At 38.7% G+C, this 23,073-nt stretch overlaps 2 protein-coding genes across 5 annotated transcripts in view; both read right to left on the bottom strand.

The window, feature by feature from the left end:
* Positions 1 to 576: 576 nt before the first annotated feature.
* Positions 577 to 8,151, bottom strand: ccdc152 (coiled-coil domain containing 152). Of its 3 annotated transcripts, none has more exons than XM_004538490.3 (8): positions 7,932 to 8,151; positions 7,421 to 7,526; positions 6,915 to 6,983; positions 6,044 to 6,108; positions 3,954 to 4,083; positions 3,057 to 3,184; positions 2,698 to 2,799; positions 577 to 1,275 (listed from the first exon to the last, which is right to left on the bottom strand). In XM_004538490.3, the coding sequence occupies exons 1-8, from the start codon at positions 7,992 to 7,994 to the stop codon at positions 1,147 to 1,149; spliced, it is 792 nt and encodes a 263-aa protein (XP_004538547.1). In that variant the 5' UTR covers positions 7,995 to 8,151; the 3' UTR covers positions 577 to 1,146. The 3 variants fall into 3 exon arrangements, with proteins under 3 accessions (XP_004538547.1, XP_004538546.1, XP_076742404.1); XM_004538489.3 differs by having other exon boundaries at positions 3,948 to 4,083; positions 7,932 to 8,148; XM_076886289.1 differs by lacking the exon at positions 7,932 to 8,151 and adding an exon at positions 7,704 to 7,727 and having other exon boundaries at positions 3,948 to 4,083.
* A 313-nt stretch (positions 8,152 to 8,464) lies between these two features.
* The window catches only part of LOC101464917 (growth hormone receptor), a 35,275-nt gene continuing 20,666 nt past the window's right edge, over positions 8,465 to 23,073 (bottom strand). For both annotated transcript variants that reach the window (XM_004538491.6, XM_004538492.5), the window contains exons 3-9: positions 16,766 to 16,901; positions 15,605 to 15,783; positions 14,044 to 14,222; positions 12,872 to 13,016; positions 12,606 to 12,696; positions 12,371 to 12,440; positions 8,465 to 10,352 (exon numbers count right to left, since the gene is read on the bottom strand). In XM_004538491.6, the coding sequence (XP_004538548.2) occupies positions 9,507 to 10,352; positions 12,371 to 12,440; positions 12,606 to 12,696; positions 12,872 to 13,016; positions 14,044 to 14,222; positions 15,605 to 15,783; positions 16,766 to 16,901 (1,646 nt within the window). In that variant the 3' untranslated portion in view covers positions 8,465 to 9,506. The remainder of the gene's footprint in view (positions 10,353 to 12,370; positions 12,441 to 12,605; positions 12,697 to 12,871; positions 13,017 to 14,043; positions 14,223 to 15,604; positions 15,784 to 16,765; positions 16,902 to 23,073) is intronic.

Below are 23,073 nucleotides of genomic sequence, written 5' to 3'. Positions count from 1 at the left end.
AAAACCCCCTCAAAAAACAACACTGCCAAAAATAAATCATGCTGGATATTTATACTGATGTGTGCTGGGTAACATGTTAGGAATAAAAGGATGAATAATCAGCCTGCAGAGGGCTGAATTCAAAAACACCCTGGAAATCAAAGTGAAAATGATGCAGCAGGCGAGTGGATATATGAACGTGTGAAGTTTTATTTTTACTGTGCAAAAGATGGAATCGTGACACTAAGGGCTAAGGCTAACATAAAAGCTAGTAGCAAATAATCTCCATCCAACCAGCCAAAGCTTGATTTCCAGCAATTAATCGAAGCAGTGCTGAGCAGACAGGCTTGTAGCACTGTAGCCTACCTGTAACTGTTTCCACGTGTAAACCGCTGTGAAGTGCTCTTACAGCTCATTTTCACCAACTTTGTTATTGGCTTTGTGTTACTACTTAATGCTTTCTTTTTTAAAGAAGCTGACAATATGTCACACTGACAACACCCATGCTGTTCACACAATGATACAGGAAGTATAAATTGCTGCAATTTATAAAAGAAAAAGAAGAAAAGATTTGAAACAGAGGAGCTGTGCCCGATGTTTCACTGGATCAACTGAAGTTTTTTTAATACACATTTTCTTACACAGTCTATGATACACACAAAACATTAGCTTATGGCAAGACACTCTGCTAGTTGAAGACTTCTGTCAATTAATAATGCTCAGAACAATAAACCACAGAGAAAATGCATCTATATGAACACAAAGAGAACTCAGTGTGAATTACAATAACCTTGAAAAAAGGGGGATAAGTACTATTAATGATTTCTTTGAATGAAAACAGATAAACAGATTTACATCCTTGAATCAGACTGCCCTTTCAGCCAATTCATTCACAATCGCACTACTCCACCTACACTCTCTCCCTCCATCCTTCCCTGCAGGCGTCTAATTGGATTAAATCCTTAGACAGGAATACAGCATGTGTTTGTACTTTCTTTACACTGGTCACCTGCAAGAAGAGCACTGGACTTGCAGTCAAATCTAGTCACACTGCACAAGCACCAAGTAAATGTCCTGTTGAATATGTAAGATTGGAAATTTCAGAATGCTCTATGGGAATCATGCACGTCCACTGGCAGGTCAGCAGCTCGTTAGCCTCTAAACAAATTAAATCTTTCTTCTCTTTGGACGGCTGTCCAGGATGCTGCTGGCACGCTGATTCTCTTCCAGCTCTTTGATTCTCTGACGCAGGGCAAAAATCTCTTTGTTCTTTTCCTCCTGGAAAAACTGCAGCTTCTGAGAAAAACATAAAAAGACATACAACACACTTCTGAAAACACAAAATCACTGCTGACCTATAAAACACGCCCTGTAAATACTAGCTTCTATTCTTCAGATTAATGCCAGGTAAACGAGTTTAAATGAAAAATCTAGTCTGCCATGTGCTTTGCACTGAGTGGCTGCTGAAGCCACTCAGTGATATTTTCATTGCTGTTCATGATTTCATGCCTTTTGAAATTATTTTCTTATTCAATCATTTAAAGCCCAAAATGTAAGAAAACACATAACTGAACGGTTTCCCCCCTAATGAAATAAATTTTGAAATCATAATAATGAAAATTTTGGTTAGCAGTTTTCAACAAAACACACAAAACCCTGTCTGGGATTTATGAGATACCAAAAATAACCCAAGCATTAGACATTTTTTCTGTAACATAAAATGAGCAACCAACTACCCCACTTGAAGGAATGTTGTTGCTAAGTGGCTAAGTACACTCACTGACTAGTTTACAGAGTACATCTACTGGTTATTGCACATATCTGACGTGCCAAACACATGGGAGCACCTCGGTGCATTTTAGCAATGTACACACAGTCAAGATGACTTCCTTAAGTTCAAACCAAGCACCAGAATGACTCAGAAAGGTCATTTAAGTGAATTTGAATATTGGATGGTTATATCTAGTGTGCATTTTCTATATTCAACCAAGGCAGAAGCGCATCTCTGAATGTAGATGGAGGACGGTGACACAAGGTGATACCGCTGCCATCTAAGAACAGGAACCTGTGGCTACAGTTCACAGGGGCTCCCCAAAACTGAGCAATGGAAGATTGGAAAAACGCCTGGTGTGATGAGTATTGCTCATACCAAACTGGTATACCTAATAAAGTGGACAGCTAGTGTTAACCTGAAGGAGGTGTTTGTGACAGTCAGCATCAAGATTAACTGTGGTGCAGTTCATTTATAGCAATGAACCTAAAGTTGCCATTTCACTTCTTGGAGTTTAATTTATGCTTCAAAAATGATCCAGCTGACACTTTCGGGGTAAAGACATGCCCATGTTGAAAGCTGAGTGGTCAAATAAGACTAGAAAAGCAACGTATACAGGCAGTCAGCCTACCATTTAAGTGGGAATTTATGTCTGTTAAAGCATTACAAAGGCTGATAAAGCTTACACAGCATACCGGGAAGCAGCCTGATGACTTAAAACGTGTAGACTAACAAGATAAGATTTCTAGTTAAGACTTAATGGACTTTGCGCTACTCTTAGTTGTAGTTTCTATGAGAAGGATACATCAGTACATCAGTAACAGTTACACACATGGTGTTTACTCACCTGTGCTTTTGGAATACGGTAAATCACACCAAAACACTCAGTTACAGATTGACAACAGTTTAAACAAGGGGGTGTAACAGGTTCTGTGTGGGCTGCTTACCCTTTTAAAGACACTCTGAGGAAGGTTTGGGCCATGTTGCTGCTGCTGCTGCTGTTGGCTCCACTGAGCTGAACTCTGAACTCTGGCTAACTTTGCACCAAACTGCCAAAAACACAGAGCAAAACAATGAGCTTGTAACTGAAACTAGACACTCAAAACCAAAGCAGAGTTTATTCTTATTTCAAAGATTTAGACTCCTGCTCCTGCCTGTGTTCTTAATATTATTCATTAAAATCACACACAATTTAAACCTGATTATTAAACATCATAAATATATTAAAAGCAATGACAGATATTTATGTAGATCTATGTTAATCAAATTAAGTATGATGGTTACAATTTCAATTATGTTATTTTACCTCCATCTGTAACTTGAGTAGCTCGTTCTGACTCTCCTTTTCCTGATCTTTTAGTCTCTTCTTCATGTCCTCTAGATCCAGATCCTTTTTCTCCAGCAGCTTCTTACATTCAGCATCTTTAGCTTCCACTGAATAAAACAAATCACAGGCAGAATTCTCTGATTTTGTCAGTAAAAAACTGATGTAAAGTAAGGAAACTTCAACAGATCTGTTGTTAGCTGTCCGTGTTGTGCAATAGGACTCAAGGACCATAAATTATATAAATAATGTGTCAGTATTCCCTGAAACATTACATAACATCTCCACTCTCACTTATTCTGAGTCTTACAACCCCCTCATGCACTCAATGGAGTGTGCTCCCATTATGCATATAAGAGCTCAAGGCTGTCAAATTGTGAGATAATTTGCTTGATGCTTTGTCTCACTCTGTCTACAGCCATAAAAAGCAATCAATCAACAAAACAAGTGCACGTGTTCACAAAAACATTTTTTAGAATCAACAAAACTAAAGATTTCCTGCAAATCTGAGCAAACTGTAAGTTGTTTGATGCCTTTAACAGTTTCTGCAGAGCTTCCTGATCAGAGTAGCGAGCATGTAGCTAAATAAGAGGGAGAAGCAAACCCTCTGCAGACTTTATTAAAGCTGCACTGAAATGTCTAAATGCACATCATAAAAAGATAGACTATGAAAGGATTTTGCAAGCTGACAATGCTTTTTTTGTGTTGGTGTATCTGCAGGCAATGCGATTTAGGTATCCCATTTATCAGACAGTGTTTGGAACTCTTCCATCCTACTTGTTCTCATACATTTGTTGTAGCATGTCAGGGTGCAATGGGTTCATTGGACATGAACCAGTGTCTCAGTGCACTGAGCACTCTGTGAGGCCTTACACTGACTAAAATACTCCCTGTGGGCATCCTCCGCCTCCCTGCCACACTGCTGTCTTAGATCCTCTAGCGCCCTCTTGTGTCTCCCTTCTTCTGCTCTCATTTCTCTGACCAGCCGCTGAACTTCAGCTTTTCCAACCTGATAACAGCATACAAAGGCTGAAATTACTGCTGCGCAAAGTTTTAGCACAGGCTCCGACAGGCTCATACCCCTCAGATGTTTTCACTTCTAAAGATTTCCTCTCAACACACTGAAACCGAGTTTGATCGACAGCTCTGTCACTTGCAGGCATATTTTTGTATTTAGATAACATTGACACACTTATCATGATTTATTATTGTTATTATTACAATTAATCATTAAAGTTATAAATTTGGGTAAATCCAAGCATAGCTTCACTTGTTTCATACTTGGCAATAGAGTGCACTACGAAGCATGTGTGACCTGCCCAGGCTTTCTTTGCCTCTAACAACAGCATCAATAAACGCTGTTGTTGAAGGCAAAGAAAGCCCATGGCTCCGAAGAGATGTAAAGAATATTTTAAAAGTTGTTGCAGCAAAATGAAACACTGGTGATCCAAACAATGCAGAAAGAAAACTCATAATCTTGTACAATTTGATTATTATTATTATTATTATTATTATTATTATTATTATTATATTTTACCTCTCTGTGCACTCTCAGTGACAGCTTCACTTTATACCTCTTAAACTTTAATCATGATATTTTTGACATCATATGCTACGCATTAAGAAGTAAAAAGTAATTTCATTATTAAATATTCTGTGACAAAATAGGCTGATCAGTTCTCTAACCTGTCTGCTATTAGCTACAACAGCACAAGACCTGAAGCATTATGTTGCACTAAATGGGAAATTTCTTTACACTACTTGGTTCTAAGAAAAGTAATTATTAAAACACTTGTACAAAGCAACCTTTAAATCTGAAACAAACCCAAAGCCTCTGTGAAAACACATTTATGTGCGTTCTGCATCATCTGCCGAACGCTCTATTGCAAATTTCTGGCACCCTGCTGCATTGCTGTTCACGACAAAAAAGAGAAATTGATTTATGACTTTTAGATAACATGGTGCAATCCCAACGAATACAACACCGCAGCAAACTTCTGCTTAGCCAAACACAACAGATTGACAGCCAAACATGTCAACATCATATTGTAACATCTATACTGGATATAATCCAGGAAAAGGCACCTTCCTGCCTCAAGGTGTCTTGCATAGAGGCAGCATCAACTACATCCAACAGCAAGACTGAACAAGACTGCCACATTACATGATCAAAAAAACCAAAGGAGAAAGTAAAATGTGCAGGTATAATTCTGTGTTTCTCACTTGACCAACTCTAGGAAAAGCTTTGTATCATTTCTATGATAGATGTTCATCAGTTTAACCCTCTCAAGGCAGGCGTTGCCGATTTGCAACAGTTAAGAACTAACAACCGGATTAACCCACATACATATTTTATGAGGTTTTTTTACTCAGAAGTACCACTGCAGGACTTGGTTGTGGATTAGCAACAAAAAGTTTAATTTGAGCCTGAGAGGGTTAAGTTCCTTCACTCATCATAAACAGCTGAACAGGTTCTCAGACGTGCTCAGTCCTGTATGCTGAGGTGCTCAGACGTCACTAATGTCGGTCTTCGTGTTTCTAGCACCACCAAATTTATATAAAGTATTGAAAGTACTGAGCCTAGACTGCTTATGAAACACATGAGCACCACCACATAAACAAGATAAAGAAAGATTCGGCCCAACAAGACATGATCTGCTTGTTAAATTTGTATTTTCAAAACTTTGAAAAGAAAAATTAAACACAGAGAGCATATTGGTGGTAAGACCACCTGTGGCAAACAAAAAGTGTCAACTTACAATGGTCTTTAAACCAAACTCGTTTTCATAACCTGAAAACCTACTCTGGATATGTGTTCAGCATATGTTATTATGGAGATTTAGCTAGGTAGAAACACTCTATGTACCTGATAAACCCTTTAGTTTTGCTTTGTAGCCTAACAGTTTAGGTCTAAGGAGCCAGAGTGATTACAGGAAACACCTGTTGCTTGCTCCTACTTCTGTTCATACCTCTGCTGTTCTCTCATTCTGCTGTTTCAGATCTGCCATATCATTCTTGAGTCTCTCATTCTTCACTGAAACATGAAAAAGATGATATGGAGTCATTTTCAGTTGATTATCACCCTATCAAAAATATATAAAAATATAAAGGTTTTACATATCAAGACATAATAAAAATTATTTAGTCCTTATTTAGTGCACATCGCAGCAAATTCCCCCACAAATCAGACCATGTAATGCTCAGAGAAACCTCAAACAACCCAGACAAGCCTTATTTTCACATTTCAAATGTTAAAGTTCGTGACATACAATCAGAAAAAGACTGAACGAGTATGGCTTGTTTGGAAGGGTTACCAGAACAACCCACATGATTTCTTGAACACTGGTTTTTGGACAGCCAAGACCAAAGTGAAGATGTCTGGCCATGATGTGCAGTGTCACATTTGGAGAGAACTAAACACAGCATCTCAATAGAAACACCTCAGGGTTGATGGTTTGGGCTTCCTCTCCAGCATACAGGACCAAATGTGCAGCCATCTCTGCGACAGCTAAAGTTTATCCAAAACTGGATACTGAAACAAGGCAGTAATCCTAGAAGAAAACAATTACTTCAAGTTCTTGCTACTAAAACTTGTTCTACAAACTGCACAGGGTGCACTTAGTCTTTAACACAACATTTCTGCATTCTGGTTTAGTTCTTAAATAAATAACAACACAATATAATATGTCACTAATATGTCACATGTATATACCTCATTTTAAGACCTGCTAAGAACTATTATATTATTATGTCCTGATATGTAAAACGTTAGAGCTGACAAAGGGTACCTTTTTTTGCTGTATATATGTGTATGTGTGTTTGATATGTTATTAGAGATACCTCTGAGGTTGCACTGCTCCTGCAGAGTCTGCTGCAGTTTGTTCACTGTGAGAAGAAGGCTATCTTTTTCTGAAAGAGGTTCAGAAACAAAGTCTACTTTCATGCTCCAAATACATATATAAAACAGAAATAAATTTAATAATCTACAGAAAAAATCCCCAAATATTTAAAATGTTTTTCTTCTGTAAAGTGAATCGCTACCAAATCCGGCTTGTTATTAATATCTGCCAGATGGTATTTTTCTATGACATATGTGGAATTACAATGCTGGATACTGATATGAAATGTGGCTAAAATGTCAAATAATGAGATCAACAAGTTATAACATCTCACTTCATAAAGAGGATGAACCCAGGGCCTTCACCAAGGCCAGTATAAGCTGAATAACGATTATTTTTATATATGAATCATACAGCACTACTCCAGTAGGGCCCGATGAATGCAAAACCACCAGCAGAGGGAGATGTTATTAAACTGAATGATAGGTTTTGAGTTTTAACACTCACCCTCAATTAGGCTCTTCTCCTTGGTCTGGTAAAACTTCACCAGTCTATTAGCATCCTCCAACATGATCTCCAACATGCTGTTTCTGCCATTAACTTCAGTTATGTTCTATTTAATAAAGATCCAGAGAAAATACTTTATTCCATAAAGACACATATGCACATATATAATAAAACACAAACAGTCTCAGGTTTATTATAAAGTAAAATCCACATTTATTACAAATGTATGATGTATGTTCATTAGGATTAAGTTTATTTACAGTCTAATCCCTCTTTTACTTACTAGGTTTCCTTCTTATGTTTAAGTGACTACGAGCAATAAAAAAAACAACACAAGAAAAAAAGATAGCTGACATTAATAAAAACATTTGAAAGCCTTCCTGTAAAAGTTCATAGATAAACTCCTAGTCTAACAAAGAGGCAGAAAGTAAAAAAATGAGAAAGTAAATAGCAGATGAAGTTAGCCTATTAGCAAGTTAGCTGGCTAATAGGGCAATGTAAATTACTTTACCTGTTCTAGTTGACAAAACTCCTCCAGAAATTTCTCAAGATTAACGCAGTTTAACTTTGTCATATTTTAAGCCCGAGAGCAAGTCAGTATAGTATTGTCTTTATTATCTTCCTCATAAGTGATGTTAACATGATACTAACAAAGACCCCAGCTCGTTTGGGCATACAGCTAGCTTACTAGCAGTGAAGCGGTTTCTCTGCAGTGCTATGATGATTTAATATTTAGTAAATAAAAATCTGCAGTTTATATAAATTTCACATAAATTATTACCTTTAAGAGAAAAAAATGTATATGGTGACAGTTGTTACCATGTTCTATTTTTTTTATTATTGTAAATAAAAAAATATATATTGTGACTTGTCCCCAATTTAGAATTTTTTTGATATTTTATGATTTTGACTTACTCAGAAGTAACCCAAAAATCAAGATACTTAGTAGATTGTGGGTTTTTACCAATGGCTGTAGAGTCACTGGCTTTTACATAAATAACGCAGAAAAACAAAACACATTTTAGTTTATTAAGACACATAAAGTCAAAATCTGATTTTTTATTTCATTTATTTGACAATATTTTTAGATTATTGCAATAACCATACAAATTAACACTGTTCATATACCTTTAGCTTTTACATTGCATCAAATGCATATAAGCCAACCAGAAATAAAAAACAAAACAAAACAAAACAAAAAAAACAGCAAAAGAATCCATGCACTATAAACACAAATACTCACTAAGCAAAATAATTTCAGTTCATATCGTTTTGGCTTTAGTTCTCAAAACTTTTCACAGTTTTTAAGAACACAATATGTGATAATATTAATATTAAATTAGCATCTTACATTGATCTCCTGTTTATCCTGTCACACATAAATCATGCTTTATTATTCTTTTTTTAGGAATAAATATGTTGACATACACTGAGCATTCTGAAAAGCACAGAACTGAATGCATTGAGTTTGCATTGAGGCAAAGTTGATCTGACAGATAAAAAAAATGTCATTCAAAAGAAAATCAAAAAGAAGGTTATTTATTTGTTTCTTTTCAAATATTGTCTTTTCATATGTACAATATGCACAAGGACGTGGTGCCTTTAACATTAATGCTGATTAAAATGTGAATCTGTAGCATAGAAGGTGTTGCTCGTTTAAATATTGCAGGGAATTGTGCACCTGCAATCCATTTTTGTCCTTGTTTGGCTTACAGCACCAAATGACAAAACATTAGCAAAGATTTAAACAAAGAGGACCACCAGGGATGAAAGGAAATTAATTTTTTTACTAAATCTTATAAATGCAAATAAAATAAATACATGTATACTGGAAGGTGCACTTCATAAGCAATCAATATTTACTCTTTTACTGGTTAATACGGCTTTAACAAAGGTGGTTAGTTAAGTTGTTGCAGACCTGGTTTTCGACTGCAGCAGTTTTCAGCTCGAGCGTTCCCTTTTAATGCTTCCCTTTTCTACAATCAGAGTAAAACACATTTTTATTCAGTTCCTTTACAAAACTCTGCCAAAGGATGCAGTCAACATTCAACCTCCAGATTTTTAATTTGCACACTTCGACACTGAATTACGGTGTGATACTTCCCAGAAGGTTAGTGGTCAGGTAGCCGTCTGGTGTCGGCATGTTCTTTGGAATTATCAGATGTGAGGCTGGAGCTGAATTTGGTGACAGTAAGAGACTGTTCTGTCTATCAACACCTTCGACCACAGTGTAGACAGGAGCAGGGATTGGTGGGGGCGAGGTGGTGTTTGATTCATAGGGAGGTGACGGAAATGTTTTACAGGGTTCAGTCAGGTCCCCTGTGGATAATTCTGGGCTTGTTTTTCCTGCATTGAGCTCTGAAGTGTAGTCTCTGTGATCTGCATTCATCACGAGGAGCTGAAACTCTTTCTTCTCTTTCTCTACCACAATTTCGTCCTCCTTCTCTTTACTAGGCATTTTCTCCCCCTCTGTCTGTTCCTCAGGTAAGAGCAACACCTTGCCCGATGACCTCACCTCACTCACCTGGGTGTACAAAGTGTCTCTGTCCGTTACGAATGAAGGAAGCTCCCCAGAGTTGCAGCTCTGGATGGGAGAGCTTGGCTCGGAGGTTGCTGCACATAATGTCTCCTGACTGAGGGCAAGATTTGGGAACAGAGGAAGGAAAGGTGATGGTTCTGGGTCGCATGGGAGATCTGGATCGCAGCAGCTTGCATGACCTGAATCGTCATCTCTGAAGACAAGTGATAGTGGGGAGCAGTTAGAAGTCAGGTGGTGGTTCATGAGACAGTCAGTGTCCAGTTCTGTCACTCTGTCGCTTTGCTCTTCAATGTCCAGATCGATAAATTCCATCCAGGGGTCGGAGTTGTAGAGCTCCGGCCTCAAATCAGGAGGACCACCCAGGATTGATGTCAATTCCCTAAGCTTCCCACTCTGTGAGAAAGAAAATATACCAATGCACTTAGAGGCCATCATTGCAATTTAAGTCTTGTTTTTAACCTGTAGACTGTACTCTAGTGTATAGTCATTCGAATATATAATATATATATATATATATATATATATATATATATATATATATATATATATATATGTATATGTGTGTGTGTGTGTGTGTGTAATATATATATATATATATATATATATATATATATATATATATATATGTATATATATATATGTATATGTGTGTGTGTGTGTGTGTAATATATATATATATATATATATATATATATATATATATATATATATATATATATATATGTATATATATACAATGGGGCAAAAAAGTATTTAGTCAGCCACTGATTGTGCAAGTTCCCCCACCTAAAATGATGACAGAGGTCAGTAATTTGCACCAGAGGTACACTTCAACTGTGAGAGACAGAATGTGAAAAAAAAATCCATGAATCCACATGGTAGGATTTGTAAAGAATTTATTCGTAAATCAGGGTGGAAAATAAGTATTTGGTCACCTCAAACAAGGAAAATCTCTGGCTCTCACAGACCTGTAACGTCTTCTGTAAGAAGCTTTTCTGTCCCCCACTCGTTACCTGTATGAATGGCACCTGTTTGAACTCATCATCTGTATAAAAGACACCTGTCCACAGCCTCAAACAGTCAGACTCCAAACTCCGCCATGGCCAAGACCAAAGAGCTTTCGAAGGACACCAGGAAAAGTATTGTAGACCTGCACCAGACTGGGAAGAGTGAATCTACAATAGGCAAGCAGCTTGGTGTGAAAAAATCAACTGTGGGAGCAATCATTAGAAAATGGAAGACATACAAGACCACTGATAATCTCCCTCGATCTGGGGCTCCACGCAAGATCTCATCCCATGGGGTCAAAATGATCATGAGAACGGTGAGCAAAGATCCCAGAACCACACGGGGGGACCTGGTGAATGACCTGCAGAGAGCTGGGACCAAAGTAACAAAGGTCACCATCAGTAACACACTACAACGGCAGGGAATCAAATCCCGCAGTGCCAGACGTGTTCCGCTGCTGAAGCCAGTGCATGTCCAGGCCCGTCTGAAGTTTGCCAGAGAGCACATGGATGATACAGCAGAGGATTGGGAGAATGTCATGTGGTCAGATGAAACCAAAGTAGAACTTTTTGGTATAAACTCAACTCGTCGTGTTTGGAGGAAGAAGAATACTGAGTTGCATCCCAAGAACACCATACCTACTGTGAAGCATGGGGGTGGAAACATCATGCTATGGGGCTGTTTTTCTGCCAAGGGGACAGGACGACTGATCCGTGTTAAGGACAGAATGAATGGGGCCATGTATCGTGAGATTTTGAGCCAAAACCTCCTTCCATCAGTGAGAACTTTGAAGATGAAACGAGGCTGGGTCTTCCAACATGACAATGATCCAAAACACACCGCCCGGGCAACAAAGGAGTGGCTCCGTAAGAAGCATTTGAAAGTCCTGGAGTGGCCTAGCCAGTCTCCAGACCTCAACCCCATAGAAAATCTGTGGCGGGAGTTGAAAGTCCGTGTTGCTCGGCGACAGCCCCAAAACATCACTGCTCTCGAGAAGATCTGCATGGAGGAATGGGCCAAAATACCAGCTACTGTGTGTGCAAACCTGGTAAAGACCTATAGTAAACGTTTGACCTCTGTTATTGCCAACAAAGGTTATGTTACAAAGTATTGAGTTGTATTTTTGTTATTGACCAAATACTTATTTTCCACCCTGATTTACAAATAAATTCTTTACAAATCCTACCATGTGGATTCATGGATTTTTTTTTCACATTCTGTCTCTCACAGTTGAAGTGTACCTCTGGTGCAAATTACTGACCTCTGTCATCATTTTAGGTGGGGGAACTTGCACAATCGGTGGCTGACTAAATACTTTTTTGCCCCACTGTATGTATATGTATATATAGTTTTGTAATTAAGATAATCAAGTTATTTTAAGTGTCACAACTTTGGATAAGCACCTTGAGAAGTTCAGAGTCAATTCCTTTAATTTTGGGTCCAGGAACAGGAGGCAAAAGGATAACCATCCACCTTGGGGAATAAATAAAAAAAGAATACTAAATTCCACACAGTGCATGGAAGAAATTAGAAAACAGTAAACACAATTGACGTCTGAGCCTGTGGTAGATTTTCAAAGTTAAGCAGCCAAAACCGTTTCAGCTTAGCATAAAAGCCTAATAAATCTAAAATGCTTACTTTTCTTGCTGTGATATGATAACCAACATCAGGATTCCCACTAAACACAAGGCACCAAAGATGAGCAAAGCCACCACGGGGAATCTTGAAACTGATGAAAACAATGGACACACACACACAAAAAAAAAATCACATTAAACTTCACATAAAACGTGAAATAGTACTCAAATGTTAATTCATAACAAATATAAGATGATCTAAAACTGAAAAGTCTTTACAACACCGTTTACACCCGGTTCAAACACTGAGTCAAACAGTGAGTTTACCTTTCGATGGGATGTGAATGAAGACAGATTTGCTGAATTCTCCAAACTCTTTCCCACCGAGCATTTTGCACCGAACCCGGATCTCATGATTGATGTTAGTTTGAAGCCCGTAAAGGGAGCACCTTGTACTCAAAACAGGGTCAGCCTGTGGTGAAAAAAATAAGGTTTCAAAGTCTGACATTTAGGTTTCCTTTGACAACAATAAAAAGATTATTACCAAAATCAGCCAGTGTGCATGCTCCCCAAAAACCTTTTGAAAATGCATCAGAGCTCGATGGGTTAAAAACAACCCCCAAAACAAATCATGCTGGATATCTGTACTGATATGTACCGGGATAAGGTGCTAGGAATGAAAGGATGCCACATAATTTGATGGAAATGAAAATGATCAACCTACAGAGGGCCGAATTCAAAGACACATCAAAATCAAAGCAGGCAAGTCCATTTTGCCAAAATTCAACTGCAGCAACTCAAAATGATACCAGGTAGTTTGTATGGCCTCCATGTGGTTGTATGCATGACTGACACCATCATCATAACGAGATGATGGATGGTGTCCTGGGGGATCTTATCCCATATCTGGGAGTCACTGAGCTCGAAGGTGCAACCTGACAGTGTCAAATTGACCAAAACATAACTATTGGATTTAGGTCAGGCGAATTTCGGGGCCAGTCAGCGGTATCAATGTCAGACCCACAGGCTACCCTCGTGACATTTCTGATTGTTTGGTTAGAGACATTCACACCAGTAGCCTGTTGGAGTGCATTTTGTACCTCGGCAGTGCTCATCTTGTATTGATGGCCATTGCCAGAGGTTGGACTACTTGTGCAACCTCTTTAGGGTCCAGGTATTGCCGCATGCTAACAATAGTGACACTGACCCTAGCCAAATGCAAAAAACCCCCACAATTGCAAGCAAAAAAACCAAAAACCAAAAACCAAAAAAATAGGAGGTAAAAATGTTAGCAGCCTCCACCAGTAAAACAATTCCTGTTATTGGGGTTGTCTCATTGTTGCCCCTCTAGTGCATCTGTTGTTAATTTTAATAACACCAAAGCACCTGAAACTGATTAACAACCCTTCTGCTATTTAACTGACCAGATAAATACCCCAGAAGTTTGAAGTGCTGCTTTAATTTTTTTGAGCTGTGTATTAGATTCATGACACACCCACCATTTCCCACACCCTGGAGCTGTTGTCACGGTGCTGAACTTCATACTGCAGCTTCATCCACCCTGTCTCCACACCTGAAGATGGAGGAGGCTTCCAGCTCAACAGTATGTCATAGTGGATGCCAGTCAAACTCACATTCAGCAGCATCCAGTTCAGGCTGACAGGAGGATCCGGTTGCACTGCGGAACAGAAGGTCACTTTAGAGCACTTTTTCATCAGTAAGGGGGCTGGTGTCAGGAAGTCTTCCACTGGACTGAACTAATTAATTTGTTGAGTAATAACAGACGGATCCTTACATCACTGTCCTCGACTGTCTCTTTCACTGCCTACATGAAAGCAAGCAAAGACCAGGACATTGCAAATGATTGCTGAACTTGTTTTTACAAAGCAAATGGAATACATGCACTGCTGTAATCGCCTCTTCTTGGAATTTGGCTGCAAGTCATCCTGAAGCAAGATTTCAAAACCTGACATCAAGCCTTTAGTCACATTCGGCCCGAGAGAATTAGTGAAGTCAGCCACTGATGGCTTGGCTCGCCGTCAATGTTCAGATTTAATCATGTTGAAACAGGAAAAGTTTTTCCCAAACAGTTGGCACAAAGTTGTAAGCACATTGTTGTAGATATTTCTATGAAAAATAGGCTTAGACTAAACAATAAAAAAAGGGGTGGGGGGGGGGGAGAAAAAATGTTATGAAACTATCAGTAGATGAAAGTCATGTGTGCTCTGTGCTCTATAAAGATCCTAACTAAACGTTTTCACAACAGTAAGTGAAAAACTTTGAGCTGCACGAGGCGTTAGAGGAAAAGCTGGAAGATATGTCTCTGCTCTATTTTTTAAATGTTCCATTTATTGGCCTTTGCAAACGTCAATACAGATAAGTCCTTCATAAATAAACCTTTAAAGCAGACACAAAGAGAGAAGAGGTGAGAGATATGCCGCCTGGCGGGGTGACGACAATAAACCAAACCTTTCAGGCTGACGGGTGAAAAACTGCATCCCCAGTTTTTCTTTTTGAGGAATACTGGATGTGTAACAATTTAGGAGTCGAGGATAACGTAAAGTAACAGATTATCAGAAATGTAGCAAGGCCCTGACCATGTAAGCGAGTCTCATATACATGCAAGAGCATTTTATAATCAATTCTGCAGGACACTAGAAATCACTGTAGCTCTGTTAAACCTGTTCTGCAGCTCCTATGAAGCCTGAAAAATATGCAAATGCTAAGACTCATGGGAGATGTTATCCATAATTGCACAGGCAATCATAGGAGGGATGACCTGAACTTTGGCCATAACCCTTTATGTTAACCAAAAATTCCCTTTTTGAAGTTTTCTCTAGCGAATTATAAGAAAAAGATCAAACAGAAACAAAATTTTGTAACAAAGATCAAAAGTATTGTTCACCCCTGAAAATGTCATATAACCACCTCGCGTACTTGTGATGCTGTGACAGTTAAAAGTGGTGACAGTGTAACATGCGAAAACTTTACAACTGTATCTTTTTATTAGTCTTTTCTAACATAATAATTTCAGTGTGTGTAAAGAGGCAGTGAACTCACCAATGTCATTAACAAAGAAACCCTTCTCATCATAGAGGATGGTCTCATCCCTGGAACGGAGCTGGACGTTGTAATATGTCCAGATCGAGGTGTGGTTCTGATCGAAAAAGCACTCGTTTGGCGTCTCGTTGCTGTAGTGAGGACATTCACTCCAATTTTTTGAAGACAGATGAGGGGGTCTGAATGGTGGGGGACAGGATCAGCGCATTAGTCAGTTACAGTAAGAAATCCATGAGCAGTGCAAGGTCACGAACAAAGGGTTGTTCCCATGTATGCATGAAATGCGATTTCATGGTAATCTGCAGATAAGATTATGACCTACCCTGCTAATAAATGGCATTTTGTTCTGAGGGGAATTATAGATAATAATGAAAAGAGGCAGTATGATTAACTAATCTTTTAAATATTCTGTTTGAGTTTTGAGGAATAAACAACTGTATTATATGAACTCATCAAGTATGACATGTATGTAAAATTAAAGCAATTTATCTAGTTTTTCCTAGTTTCACAATCAAGCAACAGCATATAACACATAAAATACAGCCAAAGGATTCATGGGTCATGAAGGTAGTGCAGGTCGGCCTGGTGACAGTCTGGAGCTGGATTGGAACTGGGATTTTCATTATTCCTCTTTTATCTTTTTATTGCATTTGCTGACAATTAGAAAATTTACTTTGCCTGTGTGAAAACGTGTGTACTTAAAAAGAGTATTTAAGGCAATAAAGCGTAAACTGCCCGAAGTTAGGCGTGTTAAACGTTACAATATAAGCTGGACTTTGCTTTGTCAACAGAGTGAAAGTCTGCACCATAAGTTTAAATTTTACGCATTGGAGGTATAAACCCAGTGGCCCTGATTGACCTAAGCAGCTAAATGATGGTTTATCTACACATAAAGTGTTTCTATTGTGTTTTTGCTCACTTAACAGGCTAAAAATACTTCTATTCTAATACTTTAAAATCATTTCAAAGGCTGCAAACAACTGGCGTTTTCCTCACACTACATATGTGTAGAAACTCTTTAAAGCTGTGCTTAAGAACCTGCAGATGTGCGAATGCCTGTACAAAACAGGCACCTATGACCCATGTTTTTCTTCTTTTTTCCCCTTCCTAATCTTTCCCAAAAAAGCACTCTGGTAGTGATGAGAGATATTTTCTTCTTACACATTTATAAAGTAGAATAAGCGGAGAGCTCTGAGATCAGAGAGATTCTGGAAAGGGCCAACATTCCATCTGCAACGGAAAGTCATCATGTCTGGGGAAGCACAGCCAGTGAGGTGTGGACGTCTCTCAGAGAGAACTGAAGGAAACAGGGAGAGAGGAACAGAGGGGAAGATTACGCATAATTATCTTTAATACAGCAAATATCTACTTCTCTTTTCTTTTCCTTGTTGCAAGTGTTATAAAATCTTGTTGCTTTTGAGGATTGCAAAGATACACTTCAGTGACAAGCTAATAATGGTAATCTAACTCCACTGAGGAGCGCAGCCACAAGGCGAGTATCAGCAGTTTCCTGGAAGTCATTTTATTGCTCTTTAAGAGAAAGCAGCAGCTGGAGAGTTCAGTGCCACGACGCTCACGGAACAAGCTATTTGCTTTTGCCTTACCTAGAAACACAGTTACACAGAAAGAACCTCCAGGAATCTGTTTTACTGCCTGAATAAACTCGAAACACGTGTGCAGAGAGCACATTTCTGCAGTTTCCTTACGATACGATACAACTGAGAACCTTCACAGACTTACGATACTCTGTCCCAGATCCTGTCTGTGTGAACTGTGATCAATGCAAAGGTGAAAAATGTGAGCATAATGTGGTTTAACTGGTCTTTTCTGTACAGAATGAAGAAAAACATATTTAATTCAGAAACCAAAGTTTAAGTGGTGCATAATATTCAGTGCATAGTTAGTAATTTAGCACTGCTTCTTGTTCTTTTCAAGCACTGATGTGCATGCTCAACACGTTCAACCATAAGGTCATTTTGCCCCTTTATTCAATGCTTTCTGCAACACAGTAACATAACACCACTTTAAACATTTGTTTAAACAATACTGATGACGCCAAATATCTACTGCACTCTGCAAGATACGCGTGGGACTTTTCTTGTGGTAGTCATAAAAACTGATTTGGACTTGGCTTGGCAATTTGATTTAATGTGGGCAGTTTCCAAAACTATGTGGAAACGATTAGCAGGGTTTTTTTTAACCCTAAAGCACAAACGTGTTATTTTTCAATTTACTGCAAATGCTGAACTCATATCAAAATGCTGTGTATATGTTCACATTCACAATTTATAGTTATGCAAACGTTTAGACACATATATTTAGCATATATATATTATATAGAACCTTTCTGGGGATTTCAAAGTACTTCCCAACAGCAAATAACAAATAAAAAGACAAATATTAAAACACAAGAATGTGTGTGCCGGTTCTCAGTCATCCAGGTCATGGTAGTCTAAGGAAAGAAGGTTAGTGGACTTCTTTAAGTTTCCTGAAGTTTCACCTCTCATCCAAGAAGCTTCCTCAGTTCTAAGTCCAGTCACCTTCTTTCCAAGCTCCTTAGATCTACTATGACGAGCCCTGAGAGTGAACACCAAGGCCTTAAACTAACTTTCAGTGCAAAGATGACACAAAATAGGTGTCGCACGGGACACCAGAAACTTTCAGTATTATCTGCTGTATTTAGCTTTAACTAAAAATCCACTAAGTCTGTCTGAACCTTCACAATACGTTACTGTTTAAATGAATACATGCTCCTCTTTACTTGACGTTGTGGCCCCTATAAAGGTAAAATGGTGTGGAAGCTGCGCTCAGCCATGGTTAAATGACTCTTTACGTGCTCTACGACACGTTTGCAGCCAAGCTGAAAGACGGTGGAAAAAAGATAAGCTCCAGGTGTTTTTTGATATCCTTCGCAGGACCCGCCAGAATTTCAGAAATCTGTTAAGTTGGCTAAAGTGGCTTTCCTGTGGGCTGTCATTACAAATAACAGTCACAATCCACATTTTTTATTTAAAACTTTTAACTCATTGATTAATCCCTGTCCTGAAATGCCTAGATCGTCTTCCTTAGCTCTTTGTGAAGAATGTTTAAATCATTTTGCAGGCAGAATCTTATCTCTAAGAGTCTTGCACCCCCCTGTGATGAGTCAGGCCCCAGCTTTACGATGCTCCACTAACCTCAATCAGTTTCATCCAGTTTCGCTCCCTACTCTTAAGGGTATAATTGATCACCTAAAACCCTCAAACGCTGTTCATGACTTCCACCTATCTCGCATTATTAAAGATGGGTTTAACGTTATCGGGCCCCGTATTTTATCACTAATAAGCCTGTCATTGTTATTGGGCTGTGTTCCGGCTGCTTTTAAACATGCTGTAGTGCAAACTATACTCAAAAAGAGCTGCCTCGATCAGAAAGATCTCGCTGACTTTAGACTTATTTCCAAACTCCTGTTTCTGTCTAAAATCCTAGAGAAGATTGTTCATTCCCAACTTATCGGGGAAATTTTTCAGTTAATTTAAAAAAAAATTTTGTATTTAGCAAAGATTCGGCCCAAGGGTAACAAGTATAAAAAGAACAGCATAGAACCTAGCACAGACCCCTGGGGGACACCAGAGGTAACAGGGGCAATGGAGGAAGAGTGGGTACCCATCGTAACAGAAAAGGACCTTTCGGATAGATCAGATTTAAACTACCTAACGCATCTGATTAAATTCGATTTTTTAAATCTCGATTAAAAACGTATTTATTTAGCCTTGCCTTCCCTGCCTCCTAGACCCTGCATTTTTAAGTGTACTGTAACTTATCTTTTTTTGCTTTTATTAATGTTTTTATGATTTAACCTTCAGCCTTTCGGCTTGTGCCTACCTGCTGTATCATTGGTTAGTTATGTCTCCCACCTGTCAGTATATTTTATTTTTATTTATTTCATTTTATTATTTTATTTACTTGTATTTATTATTGCTCTTAATTGGTTTCTGTGAAGCACTTTGGCATATATCTGGTTTTTAAATGGGCTATATAAATAAAATTGTATTGTAATTGTATTGTTATCCAGAATCCTGCAGTGAAAGCCCTAACAGAGACTAGGAAAGAGATCACATTTCTTCCATATCATCATTGGCTGCCTGCTAAATCCAGATTTGACATGAAAGTCCTCCTCACATACCAAGTTCTTAAGGATCAGACCTGATCGTATCTCAAAGACCTCATAGTATCATATTATCCCAATGGAGCAATTCTCTCTCAGACCGCTGGCTTGCTTGTGGTTCCTAGAGTTTCTAAAAGAGGAACGGGAGACGAAGTCTTCAGCTATCAGCTAAACTCCCAGTTTAGGTTCAGGAGGCAGGTACCCTCTCTACTTTTCAGATTGGGCTTTAAACTACAAATCTGGAGGACCTCCTGTGATTTTGTGCTGGGCACCTCACCCCTATTCCCCTCTGTCCTTGTTTATCATCATATTTTCATAATGATGATAAACCATTAACCTTGTGTCTTTTCCCCCCATGAAGTCCCACTTGCTTTGTTCTTGTTCCTTCCTGCAGATGTTTCGGCTTCCGGAGCTTTGTGTTCCCGGTGTGTGTTTAATGAAGCCTCTAACAGGCCAAATGTTTCCTTTGTGTGCTGTTTGTCATCTCTCTCTGCTAAACTTCGCACCTTCCCCTCGCTTTCCAACTAGTCGCACCAGATGGCTGCCCCTCCCTGAGACTCCACCACTGTGCAGCTCAGAGCAAGATCGGCAACGGTTTTGGTTTTCTCCAATATTATAGAGATTTCACCTTAAAACAAAATGCTGTTAACTGGCGCTACAATTTTGGGAGCTCCTGGTTTACACTTTGTTCCTTTTTTTAAATGAAAGGTTTTCAGTTTTGTTCATATTGTTTGTGATTTGTGTATCATCTCCACAGGGACCGTAGTCCCTGCATTTTGTTTGGTTATTTTTAGGTTTGGATTCTCTGTGTGTCTAGTTTACTGTTTGTAGAGCAGTTTTAATTTAGTGCCTTTTGTTTAGAAGTTTTGACATGTTTATTTTCTGAGCTTCCCTATCCAGTCTTTATGGTGTCTTGTTTTTCTACCTTTGTCGTTTGAGTCTTCAGGTGTTATCTTTATTTACTGATGTCTTTACGGAGTTTTTGTTTAGTTAGTTCCCAGTTTGTCTTCGTCTTTTAGTGTTTCCTTGCCCCTGTCTTCTTGTGTAGACATGTTCAGTATGTTTTCTTGTCGCACTTGGTAAATGTTTGTATTCTTTTCTGTTTGCTTCCTTTAGAAACTGTGTGCACTTCCTTTAGAAACTGTGTGCACTTTTACTTCCTACCCTTGCCCTTTTCTGATCATTCTCAGCTGTTTTTTGTTAGCCCTTATGTGTCTCCGTATAAAGGCATCCAATCCTCATTTTTGTGGTTGTGTCATGTGGTCCTCCACCTGTTTACTTCCAAGCGTTCCTAGTTTAGTTTTGGATTCTATTTTGCCTTTGTTTTGGACTCTTGCTGTTAGAGATCTGCATGCATGATCTCTAACAGCCCGCCTCTCCGCTTTTGGGTTCATCTTTTTTAATAATATTTGATATCAAATCAGGGATGTGGGAATTTAAAAAAAAAAACCCAAAACAAGGAAATTAGTTTTGCCAAATAAAAAGGCACTTTTTAATCCATATATGCACAAAACTTATAATTAAGGATGTTGGCGCTTCAGCTGATTTTTCCTGACTTTCACAGAACAAATCAGCAGCGCTGATGGGAAGAGTGATTTTTTGGGCTTTTTTCCCTCCAAGTGAAAACCAAATAAAAGCCGGTATTATCTCATCTTAAAAACAGTTAAATTTTGTGTGTCCATCATGTCCTTTTACACTATATGTTGGTTTTTTATTATTTTCCTGAATTTTATTTTATTGTACACTGGTCAAAAAATCCAAAGGAACACTGGATATCTACACTGATATGGACTGGGCAATGTGTTAGATTTGAAAGGACGCTACATTGTTTGATAGAAATGAAAAGAATACACAGCAGGTTAATCCATTTTGCTGAAATTTCATTGCAAATGAAAATTGTATTCTGTAGTCTGTATGGACCCCGTGTCCTTTATGCATGTAGAGACATTCACAACAGCAGACTGCTGAAGGTCATTTTGTAGCTCTGGCAGTTCTTATCCTGGTCCTCCGTCCACAAAGGAGCAGATACCATCCTGCTGATGGGTTAAGGACCTTCTACAGCCTTGTCCAGCTCCTAGAATTAACCGCCCGTCTCCTGGAATCTTGAGTCTGTGCTGGGAGACACCGCAAAGTACATCTTGTATGTTGGGGCTATCTATTTTGTGTATTTTGTTGACTTGGGTGGTTAAACGTGACTTGCTTTGGCTAAATAGGGCGTGTATGGACAGCAGTCTGCATGGGAGAATGGGGATATGTTTGTGAAATGTCAAGTAGGTGTCCTTTTAAATAGAAAGCTGAGAGCTTTTTTTTTTTTTTTTTTTTTTTTTAAAAAACAGGCTGTTAGGTAAACACAGCAGTAGCTGCAGGCAGCTGACTACATCAACATGTCTGAGAGGATAAAACATGAGATAGAAGTGTGACAATGAGATGACTCCTTCACATCTGAGAGGCAGCAGATGAATAGCTTTGGCCTGCTTCAGAGAAAAAGCCGTCATGGGTTAGAATAACCTGTGTATTCGATCCCCTGCTCCTCCTTAGAACTGTGTCAGGATTAAGAGAATAATTAATTTGACACTCAGCTATGTGGTGGATTCCTGTAGCTCAGTTTAGTGATAAATGAAAACATGGAACATTTCTTTGAGTTGGTATGCGCTTGAATGTGAGCGTTCAAGAACATTACTTCATATTAATTATTATTAATTACTCTTAAACTGTAGGCAGGGCCCCACTGACGGTAGGCAGAGCAATGCAGATATTTGTTTTTCCTCTTTTTAAAGGAAAAAAAAATCAACAAATAAGAACTTTCTGATGCAATTGCACTTCAAGTGAAATTCAACTTTGATCTCCTTGTAATGTTAATCATTGACAGAAATTGTGTGTGTGTGTGTCTGTGTGTGTCTGTCTCCGGGGGGGGGGGGGGGGGGGGGGGGGGGTTGTAGATCCTTTTGTATAAATGAGTAACTTGCAGATTTGCTGATGTACTTTGGATCACTGAAACACTTTTGCACTCGGACACAATATTTTTGAATACAAAGGACTTCATGGTCGACTCAATGACTGCAAGATGCCCAAATCACCACCCCTCCACCACCACCATGCTTGATAGTTGGTATGAGGTCTGGTGATCTGCATGTGTTATGGCAGGACATTGTTCCAGATGCCTTTGGGTTTGTTCAGATGCAAATCTAAGCCATGCTGCCATGTTCTTTTTAGAGAGAAGAAGAGTTTTCTTTTTTCCAAGAAACCCTTCCAAACAAGCTGGACTTGTTCAGTCTTTCTCTAATTGTACTGTCAAGCATTTCACATGCTAACTGAGGCCTAC

The sequence above is a fragment of the Maylandia zebra genome, linkage group LG7, assembly GCF_041146795.1.
Source record: "Maylandia zebra isolate NMK-2024a linkage group LG7, Mzebra_GT3a, whole genome shotgun sequence".
NCBI lineage: Eukaryota > Metazoa > Chordata > Actinopteri > Cichliformes > Cichlidae > Maylandia > Maylandia zebra.
This window is presented reverse-complemented; position numbering and strand designations above follow the sequence as displayed.